The sequence below is a fragment of the Rattus norvegicus genome, chromosome 8 (assembly GCF_036323735.1).
Source record: "Rattus norvegicus strain BN/NHsdMcwi chromosome 8, GRCr8, whole genome shotgun sequence".
Classification (NCBI taxonomy): Eukaryota; Metazoa; Chordata; class Mammalia; order Rodentia; family Muridae; genus Rattus; species Rattus norvegicus.
Genome location: NC_086026.1, coordinates 76,753,021 through 76,780,161, shown reverse-complemented (window position 1 = coordinate 76,780,161; position 27,141 = coordinate 76,753,021). Strand labels below are relative to the sequence as shown.

The window sequence follows — 27,141 nt, the reverse complement described above, 5'->3', positions numbered from 1 at the left end:
GTTCTGAGAACACCAAGACCAGTATGTTCCCTCCGTCCCCAATTAGCTGTCTCCATTTAGACCATGTTGTTTCTTCTTCTTGGAACGTAGAGCTAGTCCTCATTCCCCATCATCAGGGTGTGTAGCTGACCATGAAGATACCACCAGCAGCCATTGTCAGGGCTGCTGAGAATGGCGCCAGTGAGAGAAACACAACCTCTCATGCCTGCTTCATCTGAGAAAGGATAAGGGATCTCACCCTGGGGAGCAAGGCAAGTCAGGGAATGGAGGATCCGGGGAGCAGCCAGGCACTCTGATGCTTTTCAGAAAGACACAGCATTGTAAGGAACTGTCGACAAATGACCTTGACAACCCTTTCTCTCTCAGGCCCTACAGGAGCAGCTGACCTCGGTGGTCCAGGAAATAGGGCATCTTATTGATCCCATTGCCACAGCAGCACGAGGAGAAGCTGCCCAACTTGGACATAAGGTAAAGTGCAGGCCAGAGATCCTGCTGAGAGAAACATGGTACATGATAATTCCTAATCGAATAAACATGAGAACAGGTAGGATCCTAATGCATTAAACATTTTGGCTATACGTTTCAACTCCTGAGAGACCCATCAGTCCCTGAGTCGGTTTATTTTTCTGATGCTATGATAAAGACCTGACCAAAAGCAACTTGGGAGAGTAAGGTTTATTTTGGCTGACAGTTCCAGAAGGATAGAGTCCACCATGGCAGCAAAGGCTTGATGACAGCAGGAGGGGACTGGCCTTGCAGTCGAGGAGTAGAGAGAGAACAGAAGAGTGGGGTCAGTCCATGAGACCCCAAAGCCAGCCCCAGTGACCCTGTCTTCCAAAAGTTTCATAACCTTACCAGAGACTGCCACCAACTGGGGAATCAAGCATTCACACACAGGAGTCTCTTAAGAGCCATTTCTCATTCAAACCGCCACCACAGGGCCCTATTGCCTTTGGTGATAAAGCCAGCATCATTCCTGGGAAAGGGATAAGTCCTGTGCCTATGAACAGGGCTTCCTTTGCCTGCTCAGGCTGGGACCTCCACATCTGGACAAAGAAGGCAGCAGGGAGCAAGCCCTGCTTGCTGGCTACCCACCTGGTCTTCAAGGGGCTCCTTTAAGATGCCCACAGAGGGCTTTGGGGAAGTATCGGGTACTCTTGCTTTATAAGCGTGAGGCCCCAAGTTCAGATCCCTAGCACCTGTATAACTAGAGGCAGTGGCACACACACCTGTAACCCCAGCACAAGGGAGGCAGAGACAGGACTCTGAGGCTCGCGGGCTATCTCATCGATGTTCCCTCTGTCCCTAGTTAGCTGTCTCCGTTTTAGCCACATTGTCTCTCCTTGTAAAGTAGAGCTATTCCTGATTCCCAGTAACCAGGCTATAACCAACCGTGAAGACATCTAGTCAAATCTTCAAGCTCCAAGTTCAGTGAGAGGCCGGAAATTGAGATCAAAGAACTGGGACAGTGGCTCAGTCAGAGTGCTTACTGTACAAGCATGAAGACCTGAGATTGATTCTCCAGGACCCACGCAAAAAGCTGAACATTTGCAGTTTGTGCCTGTAACCCTAGCATTGGATGGGGAGAGACCAGTGAATCCTGGGAGTTTGCCTGGCCAAAATGGTGATCTGCAGATTCAGTGAGAGACCCTGTCTCTAGGGAATAAGGCAGAGACTGATCCAGGAAGACTCTAGATTTCTTCGTGCTGTCGCATCTGAACATGGCCATACAGACCCAATCATACATGTACACACACATCCCACACACAAAATAGGGTGGAGAGCAATTAAGGAAAGCACCAGATATAGTCTCTGGCCTCCACTGCACCCACATGCCTGTGTACAAACACGTACAAATGCACGTAAAGGCTCAATAAGCCAGCAGCGCTATTCAGATCAAAGAACTGGGTAAGATAACCTAACGAGAGAAGTACAGCTGACGGATTCTTCTTGCTGGCCAGCAGTCCTGTCTCACTGTTGGCTCTAGTGACTGTTATTATTCTTTCTTTGGACACTGCTACACACTACTGGGCTAGTCTCCATAACCTCCCAACCCTTGCTTTGTTTGTGACCCAGGACCTGCTTGTATGAAGTGGCCTCTCCGCCTTTATCCCCACAACACTATCCTTTCAAGTGATGGAAAAAAGCCTTAAGGGAGCCACAGGCTAAAGATCTGCATAAAACGCCCTCAGTGGGAAGCTTAGCAATTAGTCATGGTGCACAAAACGAGGAATTAGAATAGCCACTGGTGCTGGTAGGTTGGATCAGCATGGAAATAGACGGAGCCAGCTGTGAAAATATGGTTAAATAGGGGGTGTCGCTCCATCACCCCCACCCCAGCTTCAAATGTGTTACAAAGCAAGAAACAGACACTGAGTAATGGACATCTCAAGTGTGACTGCAGCAGAACTAGAATCAAAACTAAAGCAAAGGGATGTCTTTGAGAAGAGAGGAGCCAAGAGCCAGACCGTGAAGTGAGCCCCGCCTCCTGTCTCATCTCCACCTCATAGAAGCATAACATCAGCGTACAGCCCACAACTGTGCCTCAGTTTCTCTTCATCTGGATCAGCTTCTTAAAATGGGAGCTGAGATTTACAGAGGAACTGGATGAGAAACATTTAGCAAAGAGCTAAAAACACAGGGGATGGGCCTGATGACATTTGACCCTGGAGCACCCAAATGTGTGTGTGTGTGTGTCTGTGTCTGTGTCTGTCTGTGTGTGTCTGTGTCTGTGTCTGTGTCTGTCTGTGTGTGTGTGTGTGTGTCTGTGTCTGTCTGTGTGTGTGTCTGTGTGTGTGTGTGTGTGTGTGCATGCGCAGGCACGTAAATGCACACATACTATGTATGGCATATATGTATACTAGCACATGCGCATACACATACTATGTATGTATGTGGCATGATCTGCCTGCTGGAAGTCTATCCTGGGGCAGTAGGTAGCTGTCTTAATTAGTTTGGTTTTGTTCTTTTGGTTGGTTGGTTGTGGAGTTTGGTTTGGTTTGAACACTGGAGATCATACCCAGGACCCCTCACACACTAGAAAAGTAATTTACCACTGAGCTACATTCTGAGCCCCTGGACAAGCTTTTTATTTTCCCACGTTGAGCCAAACAAAGAAGTTCAACAATGGTGAAATCATTTTGCTCTTATTCCATTCCCAAGGCTTGGCCCAGTGCTTGGTGAGGACGCCAGTCAGGCTGTCTACTGGAAAGCTTTGCAGATTCTCTTCATCTGCCCCATCTCGTTACTGTACTCTCTTCTCTCCCTTCGGAATCTGTGGGATGTCTCTTATTCTTAACAGTTTTAACTTATAAAACTGACAATTTATAAAGCTGGGTATAAGTCTAGTGTCTACCTCTAAATTCCAGAGTGGGTTTCTTACCGTATATGGAAAGGAGATGGAGCATTCCCCCAGGAAGAAAAGCCAAGCAATAGATAATTAACTATCGAGTATTTAAAAAAGCAAGTTGTAGCCAAGCACGCCTCTTCCTATGAGTCATCTCATCCTTGCTCCAAGTCTAACCAAGGGGGCTCCCCCAAAAGGAGACCCGAACTTACATGATACATCTGGGATTTGTCTTTCTTGAAAGGTGACACAGCTGGCAAGCTACTTTGAGCCATTGATCTTAGCTGCAGTCGGTGTCGCCTCCAAGATGCTGGACCATCAACAACAGATGACAGTGCTAGACCAGACCAAAACTCTCGCAGAGTCTGCCCTGCAGATGCTGTATGCAGCCAAAGAAGGTGGAGGAAACCCCAAGGTATGCTTTAAGACATCAGGGGCTTGGGAGGAGTCCAAGTCCCTCCTATGCTGTCTCTTCCTCAAAAAACACCTCTAAGTTGGTTTCCCAGTCTAAAAGAGAAATAATCTGGTGGCTTTCCAAACAGATATAGTTAAGGGTTACTCACAAGTTCTTCTTCCCTGGAAGGGTATGTGGGCAAGCACTTGTGGGGCAGAAGAATATGTGGTATGCGCATTGTAGGAATAAGCTGGTATACTCACTGGGTGCCTGCTAGGTGTTCACATCTAACTTGCTTGAAGGAACGCCATTTGCTTTCGGTGAATGTGATTTCCCCTTAAGGCATGATGGTGAGGTTTACATTTTTCAGTGTTGGGGGGCCTCACACATGCTAGGCAAACATTCTCACCGCTGAGCTACCAGCCCAACAGATGCTAATTTCATGTAACAGCCTTCACACACACACACCCTGTCAGTATGTAAGGAGGACATGTCTTCAGTGAGTCGCTTTTAAGAGCCAGACACGGCAGCAGTCTGTCGTGGATGACTGACCTTGTACTGCATTTTGCTTAGAGCTTAAGAGGTAACAGGACCTGAAGAGGTGGCTTAAGAGGTAAGGGTGCTTATTGTGCTTGTCAAGGGCTTGGCTTCTGTTCTAAGTACATATCAAGTAGCTCACAGTGCCTATAACTCAGTGGCCTCTACTGGTCTCCACATACATGGTGCACATGCACACACTCAGACACACACATATACACATAAACAACTCAGCAGCAGCGTGGACGTAACATGGAATTACAAAAAGAATGTAGAGCCTTCTGTAAGCAGCCTGGTGGGTCTGGAATATGCAGATGAGCACATCTGGACAAGAAGTCGGGCAAAGGTACACTGGCACATCTCATCTTCTCTGCTAAGGAGTATGACCTTCACATGAGGCATGGTAGCTAGCGGTGGCCTTAAACACTGTTACCTGCCACTAGAACCTGTTTCTGTTACTGTGGCCCAAAGCAACTTAGAGGAGTGAATAACTTACACTGACAAGTCAGTCCTTCACCGAGGGAAATCAAGAAGAAACTCAAGGCAGGAGCCTGAAAGAAGCAGGAACCTTGGAGGAATGCAGCTTACCTGCCCAGATAGTTCCACTCCAATCCTCAGCCAGCTTTCTTATACACACAGAACCACCCGCCTACAGATGGTGTGAGCCAAAGTGGACTGGGCCCTCAATTAAGAAAGTCTGTCACAGACACACCCACAGACCAACCTGATAAAGACAATCGGTCCCTCGACCGAGATCTCAAAGTGGGGCTAGGCTGTGTCAGGTTGACAACTAATACTGACAGATCCATACTTTATTACTTATGTATGTGCATGTGTGCCTGCGTGTGCATGCCCATGCCTAACAGAGGTGTTCTTAAGTGTTTGAACTGAGCATTCGATCCCATGGAACTGGACTTACATGTAGTTGTGAGCCCCCGTTTAATCCACATTGTTAGAGCAGCCAACTGTAAAAGTGGCTTTGCTTACTGGCAGGATCAGGGCAGAGAGACCTGGCCTTTTCCACATCCAACCTTTCATGTACCTAGCAACCTTTAAGGGTATAATTTGGATACTAAACTAATTAAGAGCCAGTCTCAACCCTCCAAACGTTCAAAGTCTTTTGGAAATAATAACTCTAGTTACCAAAACAGTGGGGTAGGACTGAAAACACAGTGGACACAGCTTTGACTATGATGGTCAGCAGTGGGAGTCCAGAGATTGAGCCAAGCCCTCTGCAGTACCCCTCAGATTGGAGCAGGCTTGTCCCTGGTGCTTTTTTCCTGCCACGTGTTTCCAACTTCACATGAAGCTTTCAGTGCCAATAGACTATTACGTAAGAGTTCTCTGGGCTTTGAAGATGCTGGTATATCTGCTTGGACTGTGAGTTCAAAGCTCCCTAAGGACCCTCATGGCTGGCCACATTCATAGTCAGTACCCGCGTTCCACAGTGACATTTCCCATAGGAAAGTAGTGACTAGAACTTTAAGACTAGTTCTTACATCAGATGGTGTGATATGACAGGTGGTGACCAATAACAAAGACCTCTGCCCCATCTTAAGTAGTTATCAGTAGTTTTGATTTGGTTAAGCAAACACTTGGTGTCTGGGTCAAACATAAAAGTAGTCAAATCCCCAGGCTACCTCTTGCTAGCAACCTGATCCATTTCTTCGTCTCCTCTACTAAGCAGCGATGTTAAATCTGAATGAGAATAGCGTGTAAAAACAGGGCTGTGGGACGCAGCTCAGCTGGTAGAGCATTTGCCCAGCATCCACCAAGCTTTGGATTCTATTCCAGCTGGGAGTGGTGACATACACCTATAATCCCAGCTCTTGGGAGGAGGAGGCAAGAGGCTCAGAAGTCCAAGGTCTCCAGCTACATGAGGAAGTTTGGGGCTAGCATGTGCTGATACCCTTGTGCCTATCAGGTAGGTAATAAATCAAGACAGGACAGAGGCACATGCTTGTGGCCCCTGAGCTCCAGATGCGTCATCTCTCCCCGCTTCTCTTCTATAGAATCCCCTTCACGTTTGCTTTATGCAATACTCAAGCCAAGCCACATGCTCACCCCCCACCCCCAGAGAGCTCCAATTATCATTGCCTGCCCCGACCCCTAAAGTTTGAGACCCACTCCCGTCTTCTCCCGCTTTCTGAACTGCTCTGATGTCTTTGCCTGCTGGCCTGGGCTTCGTAGTGGAAGTCCCATCTGGAAGGAAGCTGTCTTCAGACATGTGTCCAAAAAAGAACAGATGTGGGTTTTCGTGTGTGAGGAGCGGTAATAAAAGAGTTGCTCCAGACCCTAAGATAATGACCTCATTATTGCCCTGCTCACTTTGCTTCCCAGAGGGCTGCTGGTTGTTAAAGTGTGTTTTCATAGAGATCCTGCTATGACTTTGGATGGCTGAAGCTGTTGTGCTTAGCCAGCCCACAGTGTATGGACTAGGGCCAGGCTGTTCGATGAGGATGAAGCCTGCCCCTGAGCTCAGAGAAGAGAAGGCATGGTGAGAAGGGCATGCCTAGGGATGCCACAGAGGAGGTGACCTCTGAGCTGACCCTCTGAAATCTGTAAAGCTCAACTATGAAGAGCATGGGCTGAGGAGACGGCTCAGTCAGTAAAGTGCTTGCCACCCAAGAATAAAGACCTCAGGTCAGATTCCCAGCCCCCCCACCCCAAAGCATGTCCCATGGTACATACAGGTAAACCCAGCACTGGAGGCCTTAGGGTCACCGGCCAGCCAGGCTAGCCAGTTAGTAAGCTCTAGGTTCAGTGAGAAACCCTTCCTCAACATATGAGGTAGAAAGTGATTAAGAGGAGGACCTAAGATAAACCTCTTATCTCCACACACATGTGCACATGGACCTACACATGCATTCACACACATGTGAGCATGTGCATGTACACACAGGGAAGGAGGGAGGGAGGGAGGGAGGGATAAAGGAAAGAGAGTAAGCCTAGAGGATTTATCGGCTTATCCCCAGTTAGACAGGTAGTTTATCGCTGGGCTATCCAAGAGCAAAGGTGTTTACTGAGGGGTTCAAAGATCATTCTGTAATTTACTGATACCCTCCCTGAATTATGTTCTCATTCTCAAAGTGGTTAGTATCAGACCCTGAATCTGTTCTCTTCTATGGCACCCTGGGTGCCTACCCAAGTTGCTTTGCTGTATGCTGACAAGCTCGGTTTGTCCACTCACCCTCAGTGGGCCAGTTAAAAAGACAAGGAATGGGGGTTGGGGATTTAGCTCAGCGGTAGAGCACTTGCCTAGCAAGCGCAAGGCCCTGGGTTCGGTCCCCAGCTCCGAAAAAAAGAAAAGAGAAAAAAAAAAAAAAAAGACAAGGAATGGTGAGGGACAGAGGATAATTCATTCATTGAAGCCACATTGGGAAGAAGAGAAAATAAAGGGGTCCTATAACTCTCAAGTCCATCTTTAAAGTTTAGGTTTATGTAGAGGGCAAGAAGTATAACCAAGCCATCTGGGCTATGGTATGGTCCCAACTGTCATCGTTGTCCTGCAAGGTGGTCTGACTGGTGAGTTGTCAGAACTGTGTGAAACCTCTTTCTAGGAGACAGCTTCCATCTCTGAGTGGCACCAAGACTCAGCCTTCTCCTTCTCCCAGCATGAAATCCCTGGGGAGATTCCAGTTTCCTGGGGAGCATTAATTTTTATCTATATTCTTTCTTTTTCATTTTTCACTGTACATTTTCTTTATCTACATTTCAAATATTATCCCCCTTCCAGGTTTCCCCTCCAGAAACCCCCTATCCCATCCCCCCACCCCCTGCCTCCATGAGGATGCTCCCCCACCCACCCACGCCCTCCTGCCTCCCCACCCTGGCACTCCCCTATACTGGGGCATCGAGCCTTCACAGGACCAAGGGCCTCTCCTCCCCTCGATGTGGGGAGCATTATTTCAATGGTCTGTCAGCCAGGAGCACAAGCGTCTCTCTTCAGAATTGCACCACTCCTGTTAAGAGTTTGCACTCCTAAGACCCTTGAAGCTGAAAGTAATTCTCTGACTGGCTCTTGTTCACCTCTCTCCCAAAACGTGTTCAACTTTAACATGGTCCTGTAAAATTGTGTCAGTAGTGTTCTCACCGTAGCTATGACACAGAATAAAACAAAAAGCACCCCTTCTGTTTGAGCCTGGGTAATGGGAAGCTTTCTCTAGAGAGTGCTGTACAGCAATGCCACCTTTAAGGCTCGTAACTCAATAAAGCAGTTGCACATTCTGTTTTACTGCGTGCTGTAAAGTCGGCTATAAGCCTAGATCATGAATTTACTCACTTCTGTCCCAAAGTCAGAATTCTGTGTGTCTGGACAGCATTAATCCTGAAGATGGGAGACGAAAGACCACTGATCAGATTATCAGGGCAAAAATAATTAATGCAATCAGTTAATTAAAGCAACCTCTTTTGCTCATATACATGGGCTACCTCTCCCTAAGGTGGGGCTCAGGAGGTCAGCATTGGATATGGGGAAGACAAGGCAGGCAAAATAGGCAGCTACAGGAGCAGAACATTGTAACAAGGTAGTCCTTCCTGAAACAAAGACATGTTGCAAGGTGGTCATAACAAGGTAGCCAGTTACAATAACAAGTGTTCATAACCAGCTGGTCATGGGCAGTCATATAACTTTTTGAAACAAGAGTAGAGTTGCAAGATGGCTATAAGCAAGTTTTTGAAACAAAGACATTATTGCCCTTCCTGGAACAGACAGTGCAGAACCATTTATAGTTAAGATTACAGGTGGGGCATAGCCCAATCCTTGAGAAACAGATTTAATCTTTAAAAACCGTGAGCCTTTACTATAAGATGCCTTTGAGCCTAAGGTGGAGTCAAGCTGGTTCCTCAACAGGCGTCAAGGACAGCCCAAGCACAGCGTTTCTTGTCAGACACCATATTTGAGGAACTCTTCTTGCTTCCCAGGGCCTTTTAGTTCACACAGGGCCCGTCTTCTAAGTGCTACTGGCTTTCCTTCCTTCATATCCACCAAGGTAAAAACGCGGTACCTTAGACCTTTCAGGAGGCTTACACCCCTGAGCTGTGGTATGGTGCATGAGGACAGTGCCCTTCTGATGTTTAAGTCACTGGCATTGTTACATTGCACAGAGTAAGGGCAGAGTTCCTGATAGCCTGCCCTTCTTAGGGGTAAGACACCTGCACCTTCCTGGTCTACCAGGCATTTAGAAGTGGACTTCTTATAGTCTTCCCCATCCTGCTAAAAAGGAGGCCAGGCTCTGTCGTGTGGCTAGTCAGTGGTAGAGGCAAAACTAGAACCTAGGTTTTCTGCACCTATAGCATAACTCTTCCCCAAACATCTTCCTGCCCTGTGAGGTATCTTCCTGCCCTGTGAGGTATCTGCACTGGCATTGTTCCATATCCGTTCACTCTTTCACTTCGAGTCCCTAATTCCACCCTTAACACCGGCAAATGTCCAGGAAGCTAACTGAGGAACATGTGGATACTTGGGCATTCCCTGCAGGGCTTCAGCCCTTGGTGGACTGTCCTCGTCAATTCTGCCAGTGTTCCAGCAATATAGCTTAGAGCCTGGTTCGAAAGCCTGTTAGGCTCTCTGCCAGTGTATCTCTCTTGCATGCACTGACACTTCCATAATCCGACTTATTTATCAAAAGAGAATGATGGCGTGCTGGGCATTGTTGAAGAGAAGTACGTTTGTTATGAAAAACATTTTTTCTTTGTATCACCAGGTTTTTTTAAATAAATGTGTCAGTTTGTGTTTGGGAACATGTAGCATTCTCTACCATCCTGAACATAGCAGCATATAAAGCTAGTCTTGACAGTTTGATGTTACATTTTTCTTTTCTCTTATTATTGAAAAAAAAGGGGGGGTTAATTTTGATTCTGCAAGTAAACCTATGAAGTCGGGGAAAGAAAACATTTCGAATACATTGTGTGACTGATTGCCAGGGTGTGGTTTCTCCAGGGGCCTGCTTGTTTGTTTTCAAATCTCACCATACTGCTTAAGCTAGCCTCAAAACACGAGGGCCTCCTGAGTGCTGAATTCTCAACATACAACACTGTGCCCAGCCTTGTCTACTGACTTTTTTAGGGTTATTCTTAGCACATCAAGTGATTCTTAAGGGTGAGCAATGTCTCATGCTACTGAAGACCTTTTTAATTTCCTTCTCAGGCACAGCACACCCACGACGCCATCACAGAGGCTGCACAGCTGATGAAGGAAGCTGTGGATGACATTATGGTGACGCTGAATGAAGCTGCCAGTGAGGTGGGGCTGGTGGGAGGCATGGTAGACGCCATCGCAGAGGCCATGAGCAAGGTAGGCTTACACAAGCTCCTAGAACCTTCCAATCCCGTCTCCATCTCTCTCACATACCATCCCTACGTGGTCTTCTCTGAGAAGCTTTCAGTCAAGGCTGAGACCAACAAGCTGCAGGTGGCCACTCATATATCCATCATATTTTTTTTCTTTACTATCGATTCATCAGCTCTGTAAGCTACTGCACAGTTCTTCCCAGTTATGGTTAAAAATAGACATCGTATCATTGGCTTCCTTGTTTGTAAAATGGAAATAAGTATTTACCCTTCATGTCCTCTTTAGAAGCTGTGTTAGGGAACAGACTCCAGAAGGAGTCAGGAAATGCTTTCCAGGTGTTGGCCTTTGGAATGACTACTTTGGAATTGAAGAACTTTCTAGAATGCAAGATCCTTGACTCTACTCCTGTCTTGTTCTGTCACAGTCTCAATTGAGTAGGCCCTAGGAATCTCTAATAGGACCTTCAAAAATCTTTCATTTTGGTATCTGTTTAAACACATAAACCATTCAACAGTGTGTATGAAAGGTCTTGGTGAGCTGTCATAAGCAACAGGCATAGGAGACAACGTAAGTCATTTTCTGGCTCATCAACCAATCAGTTGTCAATGCTTCAGACTGAAGAGAGTCTCAACTCCATGGTTTCTACTTCCCTCCAAGGGTTTTGTCTTTAACAATGTTCTTTTGATATTGTTGGGTTAAACAGTTGTTCATCAACATCTAATTTTCAGTTTAGTGTTAGACAGTATCACAGACAATAGTGTTAGATAGTGTCTGTTGAGGAATGCCTATGGTTGGATAATGTATATATCAGTATAGTATTTTAGCATAACACACAGTCATAAATAGCTGAGTTAAGCATTAGTTGTCTCTGTCTCCATAAAAGAATATTTCCCTGGAGGTCATTAGAATAATGGCTCCACAACCTGTCATTGTCATCATCATCATCATCATCATCATCATTGTCATCGTCACTCTAACGAAGCAGCAAGCCTGGGTTAGACTGTGTCTCCCTCCAGAGACCTGAAGCTCTACTTCTCAATCCGTGTCCACTATGGGCTGCTCATGCTTCAAATATGATGGTTTAGCAGACAATGAGTAAATTTCCCCTCCTCCTCGAGGCCACTGGATGAGGCTCAGGGTTTGTTTGACTTTCAAAATAGCAGAACACCAGAACTTTAGAAACAAACCACATGTCCACAGGGGATGTTAAATAGTTGAGTTTCTTGGTAACAGTTAAAAGCCAAATGGTCCTCTTTTTCTTTTTCTCAGTATTAATGTAAAGATAGGACATGTCCTACAAGTCCCCAGAGAGTAGAAGTCAGGCCCTGAAGTCTTTCTTTGCTAGCCCACCAGCCTTGCTCATTGTGGTGCCTTATGCTGCCATAGCAGCATCCACATAGCTGCGATCACTGGCCCAGCTGCCCTCTTGAGAAGTAAGCCTGTTGTCTCAGATAGTGACAGGAGCTGCTGGCAGCAGGGGATTCACACGAAGGGTTTCCCTCTCCTTCCTGTAAAATACAAGCTGGGGATTCCGCTGCTTTCCACAAGCTCCTTCTGTGTCACCTACTTTGATCATTGAAAAATACTTGACAAGAAGCAACAACTTAAGGGAGGAATGGTTTATTTTAGCTTACAGTTTGCGAGACACAGTCCAGCCCGGTAGGAAAGCCTCCGTGGCTGTGAGACAGCTGGTCACATTGCATCAGCAGTCGGGAAAAAGGTGTGAATGCTGGCCCTCAGCTCACCCTCCTTTTTAGAACCACCCAGCCCATGGGATGGCCCACATTCAGTTCTGATGACTCCTGGATTCTTCCCACCTCAGTTAGCTGACTCTAGAACTCCCACAGAGACGTGCTCAGGGTCTTTCTCCTAGGTGATTCTACTGTCCAGTTGGCTATCAGTATCAGCCATCACATTACCTACCCTGATCTAACATCCAGGGGACTGTTCAATCCCATTCTCTCACAGTGACCTTGCCCTTTTCTTAAGGAGGCAAGGCAGTCAAAAGATTGCTCTTCCCCTCCAGTTCCTCCCGATGTTGACTTGGATCATCACCGGGCATCCCTGGGCACAGATATTGGTGGACTGTAGTGTTGTTGTGGAAGTCCTTGGTGATGGAGATTCTGCCTCCTCTCCTACCTCAGCTTCCACTGCTCTCTGGATTTCCCTGGAAGTACCAGACTTAGCATCATGTGCTTGAATACAGTCCCCTTCCTGGGATTCCTTCCCTACTGTTTTTGTAGGCAGCCTCCTCCTTACCTGGTGAGACTAGCTAAATCGTTATTCCTCTAAAATACTTTCCACTCCTGCAAGATAAAACTGGCACTCCATCTTGCCTGTGCCCCCTGGATGCCTTATGTGTACCTCCATTGCGATTCCGATTGGAGAAGTTAGAGTTGAGTTTGAACCAAAGAAACCTCTTAAGGGCTATTTTTCCCTAAGTTTTTAATTCTTAGAAGTACAGCCTATACTTGGCCAGGCTTCCTATGACTCCTGAGCTCTCCTCTTCTCCACAGCTGGATGAAGGCACACCTCCAGAACCAAAGGGAACGTTTGTTGACTACCAGACGACTGTGGTTAAATACTCCAAAGCCATTGCCGTCACAGCTCAGGAAATGGTAAGAAGAAAAGGATCGGCCCTATCCACTGTGGGTTCTCCCTCTACCCACTGCCATCTGAGTCTTCACACCCCACCCATGTGAGTTCCCCTTCTGCCTGCTACCATGGGAGTCCTCAAGTCTAGGATCTGTGTCAGAGAATTAACCAGCCCATGTCCCAGTTCCCTATGATGCTGGTTTCCCGGGATACCAGCTCCTACCTCTTCTCTGTGGTCCCTCTGGTTGCCTGAGGTATAGAAGAAGCCCCAGGAGGAAGGAATTAAAGTTGACTAAGACTTGGGCATGAACACAGAGAACAAAGGGAGGAGAGAGCTTTTGAGAAGGTAGGAAAAGAGAAAGAAGGTGACAGTAAAAAGAAGAGAATCCTGTTCATCTCTGAAAGGCGTTTTAATAGGTTTAAATTCTAGTGTAAGAGAAGATATTTGGGAATAAAATAGTAAAAACATGAATCTATCTGACAAAATCAAATTGTAACACTCAAGCCATCAGTCCTTTAGGCCAAATTCCTGTGGTTTATTTTTCTCCTAATTCCTGACAGCAGAAGCTGTCGCTTTTGAGAATAATGGATTTTTTTTTCACTGAAACATGATGCAAACAACACTGTCCCAGATGAGTCTTCATAAATGGCTCTGGGAAGCTGTATGTACTCTCTTGGTATTATAGAGTTACATGAAGGATGACAGATGTGGTCTTCAGAGAGTGCATACACAGAAAACATTCCTCTCCACTTGAAGTCCCAAATTCAAGAGAACTGCCACATAAGCCTGAAGTAGCAATTGCAGTGGCCTAGCTGGAGTGGCCAAGTCACCCCTCTCACTGGCTCTGTCATGTAATTGTGTGTCCACTAGAGGTTGAGCTTGGACCACGAAGGCTTCCCTGCCTGCTCTGCTCACACATAGGAACTCTGAACCTGGCCTGCTGCTTAAATGAATGTGGCCTGAGGAAGAAGGGCAGTAGTCACGGTCACTTCTGAGTGTTCTGGCAAGCTGGAGGTCATCCCAGGCCCATCCTTTCAGGGGAGTACAGGGGACAAATCCCTTACCACGCAGTCTGGCAACGGGATCCTTGAGAGGCATCTCTGGGCATCCTTCTAAAGTTCTGGAGAGTCTTCTGGGCCAGGCTTTGAGCCAGGCTGTCTCATCCCTTGGCACCTGTGATTCCCAACAAGCCCACCCTCCAGTATATGACATCCTGAAGTGGTCAGCCTGGCACTTTTGGTCAGAGCTGTTAGATGAAGTGTTTTTGTGTTTCTACTGTCAAGGCACAAATGGAACAGCTCATAGTATAACTTCATTCTTTTGGGATGCCAGTTGTACTCCTTGGAACCCACCTCAGGAGATAAGGAGTCCTTTAAAGGGGCTTTTCAAAAGCCTTTTAAGCGGCACGTGCTTGGTGCTTCCAGCCCTTGGGAAGTAGAAGGGGAAGGAGTTCAAGGTCATCCTTAGCTACACACTGAGTTCAAGGACAGCTTCAGCTACGAGACCTTTTCCTTTTAAATCGAGGTGTTAGAAGACCACAGAGGGGGCCAGTAAGGTGGCTTAGCAGGTAAGATACTTGTAACCAAGCATAATGACCTGGGTTTAGTCCCTGGAACCCAAACAATGGAAGAAGCCAACCAATTGTAAGTTGTCCTCTGGTCTCCACACATGCATTGCGGTGTGGACACACACACACACACACACACACACACACACACACACACACACACACCTACAAATAAAAATAAATTATTTTTTTTAAAGAGTAAGAGAGGGGGCAGGAGTGAGATTCCTGGAAAAGAGACAACGACTGTCTTTTAGGTGACTTTTTTATTCATGGCAGAAAGCAGAAGTAAAGGCTGGATAATACAAACTGAGACGTGCTACTCTGAGGTGCGGGCAGACTGGATGCATGGACTGTGTGGGCCGTGGTGGACCACCATGTTTCCAGAAGCACCTTGCCATGCTTTGTTACCCAAGACTTTCATTCCCTGGTGTTGGCTTCTCCACTGGGTCTCATGACTTTTAACAGCCCTGTCCTCAGATCCTTCTCTTGTGTAGATCCTCACAGAAGCCTGGATCAGGTTATGCCTCTCACAAGGTTCATTCCCTAGAGTGTTCCCTCGTGGGAATTCCTCTAGTGACCCCATAGCCATTCTCCCTGAGCTTGGGCCCTGAGGACCTGGCTCCACGCTGCACCGCCTTGCACGCTGAGCATGTGCCCATCTGGTCTTTGCTGCAGGGCAGTCACAGCCCTGGCCTGTTGTGTGCAGTGCAGCATGGGCTTTGCTTGAATTGCCCTCCCCATTGTCCAGACATTATGCAAGGTCTGGTCTTCACCTTCCCCAGGGGCTAAAAGTGAATGAAATCCTTTGGCGTCCCAGGGTATTAACACGTGGTTCTGATGCTTCTCTTTGTGTATGTGTGTGTATGTATTTGTGTCTTGCTTGTTTTCTTTTTCCAGATGACTAAGTCGGTTACTAACCCGGAGGAGTTGGGAGGCCTGGCTTCACAAATGACCACTGACTATGGGCACCTGGCTCTCCAGGGCCAGATGGCAGCAGCCACCGCCGAACCAGAGGAGGTCTGCCACCTTAAAGCCCCTATCTTAAGAAGCAAACACATGGTGCCCATTCCTGGGGGGTGGGGGGAGGAGAGGGGAGGACCCCATAGCCTAGTTCTACAAAACTCCAGCCCAACAGCCAGGAGCACGTTTCATGCCCCATTACTGTGCAACTGATGCCCCAGCTTCACTCAGATAGCCCCAGATTGTGCCCAGAACTTGGACCCTTGCTGAAGCCAGCTGCCCAAGAACTAGGGTGCCCTGGAGAGTGGCTTTCAGATGGAAGGGTTCTGCCAGGCCCTTACAGCTGCCTATCACCCTTCAAATGCCCAGACTTGGAGCTGCCACCTTCCTGCTTCCTGCTCCCCTCAGTCATGCTCACGCTTTCCAAAGGCTCCCCAAAATATTAGAAGGCCCACATGTGGGATTTCACATCTCCTCTCTTGAAAAAGGTCTGCTTGCATGACACAAAGGTTCAGGACCCGCCTGCTTTCCTTATCCCTTTCCACGGAGGCTAGTGTAGGCACGGCCTCAGCAAGTCTGTACCCGTAAGAGCCTTACAGTGGCAAGTTTGCACACTGTCGGGGAGCAGTCATCTCTGGAGGCTGTGAGCAGGACCGCGCAGCACAGCTGGGAACGCAGAGGGCCTGGAGGAAGCTTTGTCAGTGTGAGCACCTAGAAAGGGTGTCTAGGGCCCCAGAAATCATTTGGCTCCTTAGAGAAAGAAAGTCCACTCTGAGATACAGAGTGATGGAGGGACTACAGGATCACAGGAAGATACAGGTAACCACATTCCGTGAGAAGCGAGCTGTTTATTGAGTGGAAACTTTGTTCAGTATTTTCTTAAACACTTGGGGATGTAGAAGCCACAGGTTTGTGACTGGTCTGCTTGTTTCCCTGGAATGACAGACATGCGCTCACCTCCCCAGTGCTGCTGGTTGGGACCTGGTGGGTCTAACAAAGGCTTTTAGAAGCAACGGTAGAAACACAGATCCAAAGCACACCACTCTCTAACGTAACATGTGTCATAACAACGCATGTGAGCAGGCTTATCATATATATGTACTGAGGTGCATATATATTTCTAGCATGGAGTTCCTTCGGTTTCTAACCACGCTCCTGTCTTTAGATTCCAGAGTAGTCAGTCAGACCTCAGCATGAATAAATTGTGTTTGTGATAATTATCTTAAGTCATCAAGAAAAATACTGAATCTAGATTGCTTTTACACAGCTTCCCCCGCTTCCTCTTTCTCGTCTCCATCTTCCTTCTCCTCCTTCTCCTCCTCCTCCTTTCTTTTTTTAATAGTCTTCCTGTTTTAGTACTAGACTATAATTCTAGTCTGTAATTTATCTAGACGTATAATTCATTTTATCAACATGTAATCTTGAATTTCATAAACAAGTAGAACAAACGTGTGCTGTGGTCAGGAGCATTTGAACGAAGGGAAGAAGTAGTTGGCTTTGAGTGGGAATTAAAAACAGAGACCGTGATCGTCGGGGAGGTTTGGACCCCTCTCCACGGGAAGCTTTGCAATGGGATCTAGCCCCATCTGTCTGGATTTGGAACTCTAGCCTGCCTTTTCCATATGGGCAAAGCTCTCATGAGCTGCCCACTCCAAAGCCGTGCCAGGGCAAGCGAAACCTTGCTGTGACACAGAGTCACAGATAGCACCAAGCCAACAAAGGAAAAAATGTGTCACTAGCCACACAGCGTATCACCTTGCATGCTGGTGCTGGGTTTTACCCTCTGACATGGTCAGTAAGGCTTGCTGTTTTCAGTGGTTCATCTTGAGATGTATTTTACAGTCTAGACACAAGAGCAGCACAACCCAAAGGCAAAAATGGCAAAGAGACTAAGATTACCAGTGGCCTGTGCAGGAAAGTTCTCTGTGTGCATTTGCCAGACAGATGCTTGGGGGGGAAACTGAGGAGGTTAGGAGGTCCCTGAAGCAACAGAGGGTGGTTTTTTGTTTTGTTTTGTTTTGTTTTGTTTTGTTTTAACATACCAAAATTGTGGGAGTTATTTGTATCTCCAAGAGGGCCCCACATCCCAGAATGTGAAAATATTTACATGCAGGGCAAATGGGAAACCTTTCCTTCAGAGTCCTGTGGTGTGCCCCACTGCATCCGCATTCTGGTGTTTTCCACAATGTGACAATTACAGGAAAAGCTGGACCTCTGTCCTCGAACATCAAACAGGATCCTTCTCTGTTTATTTTTCCACGGAAAGCTCAAGGCTTTGTTAGTAGCACTGTGGAAAGTCTTCAGAAAAGTGAAAACCCTCCTGGCAGCTTTGCAAATTAAGAGGGGTTTCTTTCTGAACACAGAGAGGCCAGGGAGATGGCTCAATCCTACACCACCAGGAGGACCTGAGTTCAGATCCCCAGCACCCATGGCTACACAGGCCTTTTATCTTAGTCCTGGGGAGGAAGAGGCAGGAGGGTGTCTTAGGCTTGCTGGTCAGCAAGTCTATCTACACCATTGACCTCCTGGTTCAGTGAGAGACACTGTCCAAGAATAAGGTGAAGAGAATTGAGGGAGACACCTGACGTTGACCAGTGGCATCCTCGTGTGCATACATGGGTCATGGAACAGCACACATACAGAGAGGGGATTGCTGAAGTGGGGAGAAGAGAAGGAAGAAGAGGAAAGGATGGAGGGTAAAAGGGAGGGGCTGAGATCCTAGGAGCTACAATCCCAAAATGTAAGTCCTGGAGAAACGATTTAGCGACTGTAGCGCTGTCTCTGGGGAAAGTCACGTCACCACTGTGTGAGCCAGGGAGTGCAGTGGTTAAGTGCCAGGTCAGGAACTACAGGCTGCACACTCAGGTGGGATGGATGTACACGCTGGCATTTTACTTTAAAATCCCACCCCAAAACTAGCTGTCGGGTAGGGAGAAAGCGATGCCTTTTTCCTATTCACCCTATTTATTTCCCCTGATATGTTTTCCAAGTGGATCCGACAAGTTCTGATGTCACCCTGGTCTGGCTCTCTTAAGGTTCCCTAGGCAAGCAACTCTGGACCTGGTTGCCTTTAAAGTCTTCAAAAAGCCATTTCATTTTTGTTTTGCCTTGACCAGTAAAGGGAAAATGATGGGGTGGGGGGTGTGCTCCCTCCTCCCCATTGTAATCGGATCTAAACCAGGGCTTTTTTTTTTTTTTAATTTCCTTTAAAACACAAAGGCAGATGGTTTTCTCCACAATATTTTTCTTTGATCGAGAAACGAACAGAGGGTTTTTCTTGAGGCTCAAGCAATGCTTCCCTTAACGTTGCCAACTTAAAACCCCAAGTTGTGCATCTTTGAGCAGCACTCCTTTATAATAAACACTGGTCGTACATTCAATCCACCCTGTGGGTCTTGCAAAGTCAGCCAGACTTGCTGAGAAGTTTAATGTTGCTTTGGGAATGGGGCATTTCTTAGTGCTTATCAGTTGAAACACGATCTTAAAAGTGTGTTCCCTTTCTAGGAAGCCCCTCCAGCCATAAAAATTTCCAGTGAAATTTCCAGTAGACCGTGTTGATTCTGCCGCGGTCCTCTTGTTCTGTCAGCTCCCCATAACCTGGAAAGTAGTGGGCATGAGAGGTGCCATGCCCAAATGCTGTCATAGGCACTGTCCCTTTGTCCTTAACAGAGTATGTGAGACAGGGATGGATCATCGGTTCATTTCAGATATATTCAAACTGAAAGCTCTGAAAACTGAACAGACTTCTGTTTTTATTGAGACCACTTTTAAAAACTTGAATCAGAGGGTTTTATCGTGTGCTGCTCATGCTGCTTCTTTCTGCCCTGATGTCACCAGCAGTCCCATCACCTCAGGACCTGTAGTCATGCTTTATGTATGAGCTCCCACCTCTCCTAGCATGCTGACCCTGAATACTTGGCATTAAACTCCATGGAAGCATTTAAGGATCAGGTTGAGTTTGAAACTAATGTCAGTCACGTCCCCTGGCATTCCCTTGATGTAGTATATAAGCCATTAACGTATCTTGTAAAATAGATGAGTGTGATAGTCTCAATACTTGGAAGGCTGAAGCAGGGTGAATCAAGAGTTCCTGACCAGCCTGGGCCACACACGGCATGGCTCTGTCTTGAATGATGACTATTTGAATGGCATCGCTGCCACATGGGTGAATACCTTCCCCTCGCGGTGGTATGCTGTCGCTGCATCAGTCCAGACTTGTGTATGGAGATAGCATGTTACCGAAAGCTACCCCTCCTGTTGCACATCACAGAGTCAGTAGTGATGGAGAGCCTCTGCAGGACTCTCTGCAGTGCACACACTAGAAGACATCCAGAGAGTAGAGGCTCACCTTTCTGCCTCTTGTGAAGTCTCTGCTAGTTGTCTCTCCCTCCTAGAAACAGTCCGTACTTCTATAGTAGGAAAGAGAACATGGCGTAGTCCTTCCCACTCTCAACCCACTCTTCCCTAAGCTTGACTAATGAGATAAAGCAGGAAACAGCATCCCCCTGGGCCAAGACCTCCCCAGGATTATGTACAGTGTCTGAGACCTTTTGGTAAATATTCCTGATGTAGGATAGACGAAGCAGCCCTGGCTTCCAGCTGTTGATTCTTGACAGTAACACAGGCTCGTGCTTCAAGTCCTTGCTTTTCTTCTAGCTACTTACCTGGCCGTGTTTATCAAACTCACAGTGAAACCTGACACAGAGCAGAACAGAGCCAGAGGAATGCATGCTTTGGGAAGGTGGAGGGGGAATTCAGTACAGCTTAAAGGAGACAGCCTAGCGATAGTGAAGTTTCTCCTCTTCCTTGCTTCTCTTAGACAAACTACCCCTTCTGGTCCCTCAGTACAGCAGCCTCAGTAGAATGCATGCCTGGGCTGGAGATGCAGCTCTGCTGGTTAGAGTGCCTACCTAGCATGTGTAAGACCCTGGGTTCCATCCCTAGCCCCACAAAAACTGGATGCAGTAAAGCACATTTCTGCAGTCCCAGCACTTGAGAGGTGGAGGCAAGTGGATCAGAAGTTCAGACTCATTCTCAGTCACAGTCAGTTTGAGGCCATCCTAAACTCTGAGATCCTTTCTTAATTTTTTTAATCAAGTAAAAACAGAATCCATGTCTGCTGAGCCTTTAGAAATGGGGACGTCAAACCTGGCTCAGGAGAAAGGAAGCCTGGGCTCAGTGTGATTGCTGTCACCCTGCAGCACAGCCCAGGGATGGGGTATTCTGTTTGGTAAATATGCTGGTGTTAGAAAAATCTGATCACTCTAAAATACGCTCAGGACTAGTGGTGTACTTTGCACTCATGAAGCAGTACATATCAAAGAGGCCTGGGCACACTGTAAGATCGGTAAATGTTTGCTGAATGAATAACACATCTGTCCCACAGAGTTCAGTCTGAGGACAATCTATTCCTATCAGGTAGCTTGGGACCCAGATGAGCTAGACCCTCAGAAAAGATAAACCTACCAGGAAGGCATTATGCTACCCCAGTGAGCCACAGGCTCGCTTAATGAGGCTGTGGGCATGTTTACAGTCATTTTACAGGAAGGTAAATCAACTAAAATCCCATACCTCATCAGACAGGGTTCCAAATAGAAGTGGAATTTTCCTAGCTGGGCTTCCAAAGGGCACAAGAGAAATTTTCCACCTAGGGCAGGCCTTCATGCAGGGTCCCTCATAGACCTTTCCTCTCCTGGATTTGCCTCTGTAGATTGGATTCCAGATTCGCACACGCGTGCAGGACCTTGGCCATGGCTGTATCTTCCTGGTGCAGAAGGCGGGGGCCCTCCAGGTTTGCCCCACAGACAGCTACACCAAGAGGGAGCTGATCGAGTGTGCCCGTTCTGTCACCGAGAAGGTAAGGGGGTCCCCTCTGGGTAAAATGGATATAGCCATTACACTGAACATTGACATTTGGTGTGACCAGCTCTGGTAGGGACAAAACCAAAATTAATCCAGCTAAGACAGCTGCTGTCTCCTTCACCACCTAGGTCTTTCTAAGTGAGGATGGTATCACAGAGCCTTCTGTGATCCACGGGACTTGAGAAATCCAGGGCAAAACAGAGGCAGCCTCGAGGAAGTCAAGGGCCCCCTCACAGGTGGCCCTACAACATCAGGAACCAACCAGGGGAAGGCCGATGCCACAGCCCACCCTGTCACAGTTGGTCTCCTTTCCTGGAGAGTTTCTAAGTGCTGTGAGCTGGAACCAAAAATTTGAAAGAGCTAGAGCGAGCAATACAGGCTGAAATCCCAGCATAGGGAAGGCTGAAGTGAGAGCCAAGCTGGGCTATATAGTGAGATCCTGACTCCAAAGGCAAAAGCATACAAAAATAAAAAAAGACTGACATCTGCTTGGTATGTAACCTCTTCATCCCTATACCGTGAAGCAGAGTGAGCTCCAGTGCCTTTAGACAGTACCCTAGTGTACCATAGTGGAGGAGAAACCTGCCCTGAGCTTCTGGGCCTCAGGGCTGCTGCTGTTGGGGAAGATTGTCAGGGGTGTGGCCAGCACAATTTGAAGAGCTTATCCATTATGTCACCTTTCCAAGCCTTGATACCGTCACCCATGAAATGAGCACACGGATTTATAATCTGTGACCCGCAGGATCGAGGTGTGTAGAGCGCCTGGCATTCTGCCTGGTATGTAATTAAACGTTTAACAGACACCAGCCACTACCCACTGTGTGCTTGCCTCCAACATCCCTTCCTCCCAGGATGTTGGTTTCCCTAGCTAACAAGGGCCCCATTGGACCCACTCTTCATGGTAACTCTTTCATGCTGCCCCTGTCTGCAAGCCCCCGGCTTTGTTTCTGTGTCGGAGTCCTTCCGAGGCAGCTGTTGCGGCTGCGAGTAGCGCAGACTGGAACATCCACGCTCTGCAGTTCCTCTTCACCACCGTGCGCATAGAGCTCTGCATTGTTCAGAAACTTGGCCACTAGGCTGGAGGGCCGGGCAGAGGAAGCACTCAATGGGAAGCTGTGTACAGAGGCTGCTCTGTCAGCCAGCCCTGGACAAGGCTCAGCCACCATCTGGCTACTTCCCACAGCCCACAGGACAGGGCAACTTCTAGGCTTTACAGTGAGAATTAATCCCTCAGCTGGAGGAAGGCACCGTTCCTCCCTTCAAAGGCCTTACCCGGTTCCCGGGGGGGGGGGTGGGGGGAGGACTGCATTCAGGATCATTTTGAGCCAGCCTTGGTCTCATTGCTTCTCCCTGCAGAGCAGCCTGACTGGCACACATGGAGGAGGGCAGAGGGGGGGACGTGGCCAGTTTCTAGCAACCACCTTTTCACTGTCTCTTGCTGCAGGTCACCCTACCTGTGTATCTTGTCATCCCTACATATATTGGGGTGTAAGTAGAGTATCCTCCATCCATGAGCCCCTTATCTACCTTTGTCTTAGACCCAGTGACTAGTAGATGCCCAGACAGTAAATTTATACGCCCTCCACAGAGGGTGGGGGGACTGCTTCTGGGCTCTTCTTACACCCTGAAAATCAATCAATATCTCTCTCTCTCTCTCTCTCTCTCTCTCTCTCTCTCTCTCTCTCTCTCTCTCTCTCTCTCTCTCTCTCTCTCTCTCTCCTACATTACATACACACACACACCTACCTCATAACTTCCAGGCCTTTGTCACCCAGCCTAAGAGTTCTTTCCTGAAACTGTTGGCTTCATTCATTTCCCAGCCCAGCTCTGTACCTGTCTTACTCGTCTTTTCCTGGTGAGACCTAGTGGCATTTAAGGAAGGGTATGACAGATGAGGGATATCCTAGCTTAATTTCTTGATGTGATAAAATGCCCTGACCAAAAGCTACTTAGGGGAGAAGGAGCTCAGAATTCGGGTTACCGTCCATTCGTGGGGGATCCCAGGACTTAGAACAACTGGTTGTGTAACATCCAGAGAGATGAGGAGGAGTGAAGCCTGCTTGCTTTGTGCTCAGCTACTTTCTCTAACACAATCCAGGGCCCAAAACCAGGCCCAGTACCACCCACGGTGGGCTCGCCTCAGTTTACCCAGTTAAGGAAGATTCCAGAGCTGGAGAGTTGGCTTCGAGGCAAAGGCATCAGTTACTCTTGCAGAAGTCCTGGGTTTGAGTCCCAGCTCTCACATGATGGCTCACAACTATCTGTAACTCCAGTCCCCGGGGGTGGGGGAGGGGGTCCAGCATCTTCTTCTGGTCTCTTTGAATACAAATGAAATTAAAAAGGAAGAAATCCCTCACAGTAAGTCCTCAAGCCAACCCGATCTAGACACTCCCACACTGAGACTCTCTTCCCAGGTAACTCTAGGTCGCGGCAAGTCGGCAATTAAAATCAGCCATCCCAGGAGAAGACACAGTTCTTTGTGGGCTTCTCTTAGAGAAAATGATCCCTGTGTCCATCCTGCCAAACTACACCCACAAGTCTCCTGAGACCTGAGGAGCCCAAGGAAGAGCATCCCGAACTCTGCCTGTTATTCGTGCTATGACGTTCCTGCTTGCCCATCGTGCTTCCAAAGTATATTTACCTTATAATCCCAGCACTGAGGAAGCAGGGACAAGCAGATCCATGTGGTCTAGCAGAATCTGTGAGCTTTCAGTGAGAGATCTTAACCCATTCTGTGTGTCTCACCCTACAACCTGTGTGTGTGTGTGTGTGCGTGTGTGTGTGTGTGTGTGTGTGCGTGCGTGCGCGCGTGCGCGCGCGTGCGCGCGCGTGCGCGCACACAGGAGAGAAGTTTGGTGAACAAATGAGAAATAACCCAGGGATTGACATCTGTTCCTGCTACACACACACACACACACACACACACACACAGAGAGAGAGAGAGAGAGAGAGAGAGAGAGAGAGAGAGAGAGCGCACATGGTTACAAAGCATTTACATGGATCAGCCATGATCAAGAAGAGTGGGTATCGGGGCTGGGGATTTAGCTCAGTGGTAGAGCGCTTACCTAGGAAGCGCAAGGCCCTGGGTTCGGTCCCCAGCTCCGAAAAAAAAGAACCAAAAAAAAAAAGAAGAGTGGGTATATACAGGCAGAGATTAAAGAGCCTTCAACTACTACGTGACTCACTGTTTCTAATCTATAGGACCATGGGCTGTCTTGAGGGACGGGAATAGTGTGCTTAGAATCCTTGGACAGAGATACCTCTCTGCAAAGAGAGTAAAGAGCCATCCTAGAGGGGACCTAGAGCTGTCTCTCACCACATCAGTGCTGGAGGAAGAGAGCAGAGCAAAGCACTGACCTACAATAGGAAGGCAGATGTGTGGGGACCTAAGTAGCTGGTAGACATGGCTAATGGCAGACTGACAGACACGTGACTTGATTGTGAAGAGAGTGGTGGGCAATCACGCTCTGTTTATAGAAGTCGTCTCTGGGAACAGGAAGGGCTGATGATAGAAACTGGCACCCTGGGCTTGTGATATGGAATGTACTGGGGTGAAGCCAGCTTGCTGGACCCTCAGGACTATGCTACTTAGAGGTAGGTGGTGACATGCCGAGGCCCCAGTGGGATCCTCTCTGGAAAGCGACCTGTCCTGATACCCAGGCGAATGATGAGCATTAGCAGAGGTTGTTCCTTCCAGACCTAACTAAAAGAGTGGGAACTGCCACCCACATCTCAGGAGCCTAAACGTGATCCCTCAGCACGGTGTCAGAAGCATCGTAGTGACTTGGTGCACACTGCCGTCCAGGGACTAGTCACAACCTTCAAACACCTTACTGGGCACTTTGCACGTGTTACGTTTTAATTTTACATTCAAGGAAGCCGAGGCTTGGTGCAGGAAAATGGGCTGCCTACAGTCAGGTGGCCTGTGAATGCCAAAGGGCAGGTTCTTTGCTCTAACCTTCTACCATTAACCTCTGGGCTGCATCAGCTCTTAAGAGAAAGAATTCCATATTTTCAGTGGCGGTACACTTTTCTGTCTTTGTCCATTCCCTGGCTCCCCTTTATGTCACCTTTTCTATCTTACAGGTATCCTTGGTGCTGTCTGCTCTCCAGGCTGGGAACAAGGGGACCCAGGCATGCATCACCGCTGCAACTGCAGTTTCTGGGATCATTGCTGATCTGGACACCACCATTATGTTTGCAACAGCTGGGACGCTGAATGCTGAAAATGGCGAGACCTTTGCCGATCACAGGTATGGGGGAGACTCTAGCCTGCTAAAACTATGTTTCAGTATAAAATATATAAGGGTTTCTTTTATCCCGCGCTAGCTGGCACCATAGGGCCACATGGCACCTGCGGGATATTTTTATCTCGGTCAACAAAGTGTCTCACCCACTAAGCTCCATCCCATCTCACACTGCGGACAGCTACTCTCTGAGCCTGGCATCAATCTCTCTATCCATCTAGCTCCCAGGACAGGTTGCTACCACACCAGGCATACACATCCCAATTCCATGGCAGGCTGGGTATATCCAGCCACCATACACTCACTCTTGAACTCAAGTCGCCACATGAAAGAACACACCACACAGTATCCTCTGATCCAGCTGATAAGATAAATTTGCCCATCTGGACAACACAAAATCCCGTACACATCCATCCCTTAAGAACAGTCATGACAACCTGTAAATGTGCAGAGAGGAATCTGAACATCTGTCGCCACGTTCTCTCAGCTGCCTCCCTCCTCCTCACTCTGGCCTCCTCTGCCTCTCCAAAACTTTTCTCCCGCCCAGCCTTCCTTCTTGTCCAATCACAGGCCTCATTCTATCCTGTACCTGCCTTCTCCTGCATAATGGCATCAACCTACAAAGCTATCTGTCTAAAGCTGGTGATCACAGTTGGTCACCCTGCCCAGGACTCGGAAATAGGGAATCTACAAGATTCTGTGCGGGGAATGTGAACTACAGCATCAGAATGAGCTGCTTCTCCATCAAAGGCTGGCTTTGTACCAGGGAGTTGCCCCTCTGACTGCCCGCAGACCCAGTAGGACCAGGAGAGGCAGGGGTGGGCATCTTTAACAGTTACTTCCCAAAGCTGGGTACCTCCCTGGAGCCTTCATTATATTAAACATAAATATTAAACATCATCATGAAACAAATACCTACGGGGCTGGTGCTGGTGGTTCTGCATGTTGGCCGCCGATGATCCCTAAACCTTCATCACGTGTCCAAACCCATTCACGTTCTCCAACCCGAGGGCTTCGCTGGAGTGAAGATTCTCTGCTCTGCTGTCTCTCCTGGAGCCTGTCCCCACAAGCTCTGATTCCCACAGGAGATGAACAAGCTGTGCACCCTTGCAACCCAGTTCGACTGGGAAAATATCTACGCGGGCCATAGGAAGATGCTGAGCCCTCACCTTCTAGGCTGAGCTCCCCTCTGGAGCTCTGTTCCCAGTCCCCTGTCTCTACCTGCTGTTTGAGTTTCCAACCTCACATGCGTGGACCAACCCCCTCCCCTCGAGAGGGGGGTGGACCACTCGGGCCACTCTTCCCAAAGCCCCCTTGAAGGAATTTCCTTCCTTCCCGAC

General features: G+C 48.0%; 1 protein-coding gene across 12 annotated transcripts in view; it reads left to right on the top strand.

The window, feature by feature from the left end:
• The window catches only part of Tln2 (talin 2), a 421,250-nt gene that overhangs the window by 353,200 nt on the left and 40,909 nt on the right, over positions 1-27,141 (top strand). For 10 of the 12 annotated variants that reach the window (NM_001419941.1, XM_017596080.2, XM_063265536.1 and 7 more), the window contains 7 exons: positions 367-468; positions 3,591-3,761; positions 10,426-10,572; positions 13,086-13,187; positions 15,630-15,749; positions 21,403-21,549; positions 25,641-25,807. In NM_001419941.1, the coding sequence (NP_001406870.1) occupies positions 367-468; positions 3,591-3,761; positions 10,426-10,572; positions 13,086-13,187; positions 15,630-15,749; positions 21,403-21,549; positions 25,641-25,807 (956 nt within the window). The remainder of the gene's footprint in view (positions 1-366; positions 469-3,590; positions 3,762-10,425; positions 10,573-13,085; positions 13,188-15,629; positions 15,750-21,402; positions 21,550-25,640; positions 25,808-27,141) is intronic. The other 2 variants (XM_063265537.1, XM_017596083.2) reach the window with 1 other exon arrangement.